This window comes from Trachymyrmex septentrionalis, unplaced genomic scaffold (assembly GCF_001594115.1).
Source record: "Trachymyrmex septentrionalis isolate Tsep2-gDNA-1 unplaced genomic scaffold, Tsep1.0 scaffold128, whole genome shotgun sequence".
NCBI lineage: Eukaryota > Metazoa > Arthropoda > Insecta > Hymenoptera > Formicidae > Trachymyrmex > Trachymyrmex septentrionalis.
The window spans coordinates 175,688-181,609 of NW_017304417.1; the positions used below are offsets into that span (position 1 = coordinate 175,688).

The 5,922-nt window shown below is 35.3% G+C and overlaps 1 protein-coding gene across 1 annotated transcript; it reads left to right on the plus strand.

The window, feature by feature from the left end:
* The first annotated feature begins 2,033 nt into the window (after positions 1–2,033).
* Positions 2,034–2,907, plus strand: LOC108756511. The gene is made up of 2 exons (XM_018500390.1): positions 2,034–2,334; positions 2,690–2,907. The coding sequence occupies exons 1-2, from the start codon at positions 2,034–2,036 to the stop codon at positions 2,905–2,907; spliced, it is 519 nt and encodes a 172-aa protein (XP_018355892.1).
* The last annotated feature ends 3,015 nt before the right edge of the window (positions 2,908–5,922 follow it).

Here is a 5,922-nt window from a genome sequence, read left to right on the forward strand (position 1 = left end):
ATATATCTATTCACGCTTCTTGAAAATTCGATGACGTCACGAGCTTGCTTTCGTGAACGGAAACGGCGGGTAGCGTCCGACGCGATTCCTTTTTATAAAGCAGCAAACGCTATTTCACACGTGGCATTATAGTAATTAATCCCCTTTTCCAATATTTTTTATCGCAGATTAGATAGGATTAATCATCACGTGATCCGGCTCGAAGGACCAAATGTTGAACGCGGAAATCAAGAGGCATCGATAAGTCGCACTAAGGCGGGATGTCTATGGCGTTCCGAGAATTGCCTGGTCCGTGATGACGTACCTGCGTAGATCACTACTACGACTAATCGCGATTATTAAGCACGAAAGGTGGATGAAAGAATGTCCGAATATTTCAATCGAGAACACTTTATTTTCTTCATTCATTCCACAAACCACGCACTACAAAAGAGACTAACATAATGCGTTAGAATGCGCTCGAGAGAAGTGTACACGACGCAATACAAAAGACTACCGAAAATCGGTAGAACGCGCTCGAGAGAAGCGTACGCGCTCCTTCGACAGCTGCCCTCTGGCAGCTAGACTCTCGCAGTTAGACTCTCGCAGTTAGACTGTCCCCCGCATCCACGGAAACGAAGCACGGAGTCGAGCCCGATCACGAGGCGTTATGTGGGCAATCACGCGGTCTCCTAATGGCGAAACGTAAATATATACACGAGTGAAGACTATTATAATAATACTATATAAGAATACCTACATATTCGGCGACAACGGTATCGCGAAAACACTTACAATCTGCGTGGCCGACCAAGGCTAATATGTTTCGAAATCCAAACACCTTGTATATGTAAAAGATTAAATAAATTAAAATAGTAATTAAATGAAATTCTACAGTTATTATTTTAAACCTTTTACAAAAAATATACGCTGGATGTATAATAAAGGAAACGTATTAATATAAAATAAATATAAAAACAATTAATTTATCAATTAAAAATAAGGAATTTACATATATAACATTTATTGTATATATTTATGTACCCAGCAAATGAGAATGGATTGAAATGAATTGAAATGGATTCAGAAATATTGATTTACGAATGTTAAAATAAATGCTTATTCATTTATAGGAATTGCATGAAGCATATCTCTATGTCTTTTAATCTAAAAATAATATTAGCTTTTTCTGTGCACAACACACATATTGTTTTAAATATTGAATACTGTTCATAATTTGGAATAGGAAATGCAGTTTTTCAATCCAATTGCATCCAATTGAATCCAATTAAATCCAAAAAAAAGTATTCGATATTTAAAATATGCATTCGGAGAGAAAAAAATTTCAATCCATTTTAATCCATTCTCTTTTGCTGACAAGAAAATCAAAGCATTTGAAAGTATTTAAATAAAGAAAATGTGAAATAATTAAAATTGTGCTCAATTCTTTTGTAAAAAATTTATTTTTTTAATATTGATACATTTTACCCTGGACAAAATAAATCATTTTTACAAAAGAATTGAGCACAATTTTAATTATTTCACATTTTCTTTATTTAAATACTTTCAAATGCTTTGATTTTCTTGTATCCAATAATTTATTTGCTTGTTAAAAAAATAGTTACACAAATTCAATTTCTTTAAAGATGTATGATTTATTTTGTCCAGTACTGTAGTTTGTGCAGCAAGATAACACTTAAATAAATATAACATAGGATTCCGTCAAAGTTTACATTTCATCGTTTTGTTACTGTTCGTCATTTCATTGTTTGTTTACGTCGCTACGATTATAATTTAAGTGTTCGATAGATCAGCAGTAATTGTGACGAGTAAGAACAATGTCAGGAAAGCAAATTTCTCTTGATATCCGAAATTTGGTAATTCGTGACCGACAGAATGGTAATTCCTTTAGAATAACCGCTGATAAATATGCAATCTCTGGAGCAGTGCAGTACATTTGGAAAAAGTACGAAACACATGGGACTGTGACAAACTAATCCGGAAAAGGTCGAAAGGGGGCTGCAACTTCTCGTGATGACACCAGAATTGTTCGAATGGTGAAACAAAATCCGAAGCTATCATCGCGAAATATTGTGGAATCGATGAATCTGAATGTCAGCAGTCGCACTGTACGTCGCAGACTTAAGGAATCTGAACTGAAAAGCGTGTTCGCATCAAGACTTCCTTTCATCAATAAAATAAATAAGAAAAAGATATTCGAATCTGCCAAAAAATATATGAATATGCCTCTAGATTTAAAAAAAGAAGTATTATGGTCGGATGAGAGCAAATTTGAATTATTCGGACAAAAACGACGGTCTAAGGTATGGCAAAAAACTGGAAGCTCTCAAAGAAGTAAATATTCAAAAGACTATAAAACATGGAGGTGGTAATATCATGATATGGGGGTGCTTCGCCTGTTCGATAATTTGGCTCAAATTAAAGGAATTATGAAGGATATATTGATGTACTGTGCGAGAATTTAGAAGAATCTCTTTTGAAATTATATTTAGAAAATAACTTTATCTTCCAACACAAGATAACGATCCGAAGCATAAGGCAAAAAAAACCACTATCTTTTTCAAATCTAATAAAATAAAACTGCTCGAATGGCCGCCACAATCAGCAGATTTGAACCCATTGAAAATCTGTAAGCTTATTTAGATGAAAACGTGAATAAAACAAACGTAACTGATATCGTATTATACAGCACTTCAGAAGGCCTGGATTTTATTGATGAAAGAAAGTCTTGATGCGAACACGCTTTTCAGTTCAGATTCCTTAAGTCTGCGACGTACAGTGCGACTGCTGACATTCAGATTCATCGATTCCACAATTGATCCTGAGTATTTGAAGAAATTAGTCGAAAGTGTGCCTCGTCGACTGGAAGCAGTATTAAAAGCAAAGGGCGGGCACACCAAGTATTAAGCACCATAAAAATTAATTTTATTTGTTTGTTATTTATTATTTCTAAAAGTGTATGATTTATTTTGTCCAGGGTAAAATGTATCAATATTAAAAAATAAATTTTTTACAAAAGAATTGAGCACAATTTTAATTATTTCACATTTTCTTTATTTAAATACTTTCAAATGCTTTGATTTTCTTGTATCCAATAATTTATTTGCTTTTTAAAAAAATAGTTACACAAACAAATTCAATTTCTTTAAAGGTATATGATTTATTTTGTCCAGTACTGTAGATCATGATCATATGATTGATTGGAATAATACGATTATTCTTGATTCCGAACATCTTATTATAAAAGGATGGTCTCTGAGATGAGTCATAAAAAGATAAGAAATTTAAATAAACAGATTGACACAGAACGCTTTCCAGAAATCTACCAATCGTTGAAAAAAGTCACGCTACTCATCAATAGAATATCCCTCTGCACTTTACTTCCCTCTCCTTTCCTTTCAATACTTAGAAAGACTGTTTTCTGCTACATGTCTTCATTTTGTCAGTAATTGTTTCTTATAAAAAGTTCCAATTCTTGTTGTTAAATTTTACTTGCGAGGTTTTGCGTAAAAAAATTCGTGGTAAGCAATTTTTATTATGTAACTAAATTAATTCGCACGAATAAGAATTTAAAGTAATATTATAAAGTAATAGTGTTAAAAAAATCATTTCTTTTTTTTTTATTTCAATTAAAATCTAGAAATTACATATTTGCCACACGGAGTCGCATTTTACTTCTTGTAATAAAGAATCCTACGTGTAATAGAAAATAATTCATTAGCGACTAAGTAATATTTAACTTCAAGTTTTGTCAAATTACTCTGTTGTCTCGTACCAGAAGCGAATTGAAAATCGTTTTACAATCTTTTCTGACTAGTGTTTATTGTTTAATTTTATATTTTTATTTTTTGACATCTTTATTTTTGTATGTACTGATGATAGTCAAATCTTGACCGAAATGTCTATGTTATTATAATATTATATTATAATTTTAAATATATGACTTTCGCTTAAAACATCTAGTGTTGTGGCTGAATATTCCCTTTTATTTATATTTTGTATTGGTAAGCCACTTTAACAAATTTCAACCTATAATATTATTTTTAGATTGAAAAACATAGAAATATATTCCATGCCATTCTTAAATGAATACAAATGCATTCAAGGTTGAAAAGGAATGGACATTTGTTTCAATTCTAAATAAATAAAAATGCATTCAGGATTGAAAAGGATTTATTTTAACATTCATGAATCTGTATTTCTGAAAATCTAAATCCATTTTAATCCATTTCAATTCATTCTCGTTTACTGAGACTGATAAGACTTCTTGTTAGCAGAGCGTGGTTGGATGGGTTGAGCCAGTAATTAAGTAGAAACTTATAAATGAACGTAATTTATTGAAAAGTAAATTTTATAATCCGCGAGCGTGCTGTCCTCTCATTTCGGAATTCAAGCAGAGACTGCGAGAGAGATCACTTAAACGGTTATCGGTTAATTACGATGAGAGTCGAAGTTTTCCGAGCCGCGCTTGAGTCGAGTACAGTACAGTCACGCATAAAAGTATTGGTCTGTACACTCGAGTACAGAAACGCGCTGAACTCAAATACTTGTATTCTCAATACTGCCGCCGTTCAAGCGTTTCTCGTGAATCGTTATAATGTTTAACTTATTACATATGCTTTTGAAACGATCTCGCGGCAACGCCTTTGTGAATATGTCCGCGCGTTGATTTTCGGACGGAACGTACTCGACTATAATCTCCTTCTCATTTACTTTTTCGCGAACGAAGTGAAAATGGATGTCGATATGTTTCGTTCTTTTATGAAATACCGGGTTCCTGACTAACTGAATTGCACTTTGGTTATCGACGTATAGAGTTGTTTCTTTGTCGCAAGGATATCCGATGTCGGATAACAACTTCCTAATCCAAATCGCTTCTCGTGTTGCTGTTGATGCTGCCACGTATTCGGCTTCCGTGGTACTTAACGTCACCAGTCGTTGCCGCTGCGACGACCACGTGACAGCTCCGTTTGCGAGACAGAAAACGTATCCTGTCGTGGATCTTCGCGTCTCGATATCTCCGGCGTAATCGGCGTCTGAGAAACCTATCAATTCTACATTGCTGCCGCCGCTTGAGTATTCGATACCGTAGTCGATTGTGCTTTTTAGATACGCGAATATTCGCTTTACTGCTCGCCAGTGCGCAGCATTATGATTGCTCAAATACTTGCTCACGGAGTTTACCGCGAACGCGATGTCCGGTCTCGATACAGCAGCTAAAAAGACTAGCGACCCGACTGCTTCGCGATACGGCACACTGCTGGATTTTTCGTCGTTCTCCTCGCTAGGAGATAGTGCTGCGTGCGGATCTGCTGGCACATTTGCTGGTTTCGCTTCCGCCATTCCGAACTTTTCAATTATTTTCCGCGTGTATTCGCTCTGATGAATAATTAGCCGTTTATTTCTTTTATCGCGTTCGATTTGCAACCCGACGAAAACATTTGAATCCTCGACCGTTATTTTAAACGTTTCGCTCAGTCGTTGAATTATTTTCTTAAGCGTCTCTACGTTTTTTGAGGCTACTAGCCCATCATCGACGAACAGCGCCAGATACACTTCGTCGTTTTTGTATTTCCCGGTAAACACGCACTTATCCGCATCGCACTCTTTTAGATTGAACTCACTCAGAAAACTTGTGAACCTCAGGTTCCAACACCTTGGAGCCTGCTTTAGACCGTAGAGGGACCTTTGGAGCTTGCACACGACATTTCTTGGATCTTCTTCTATCTTCAATCCTTCCGGAATTTGCATGAAGATTGTCTCTTCCAATTTTCCGTACAAGAATGCGGTTTGGACGTCAAACTGCATTACTTCAAGATTTTTCGAGGTGATTATTGCTAGCAGTATTCTCAACGAATCGTACCTTACAACTGGAGAGAATGTTTCGTTGAAGTCGATCCCCCTTCTTTGCATGAAGCCTCT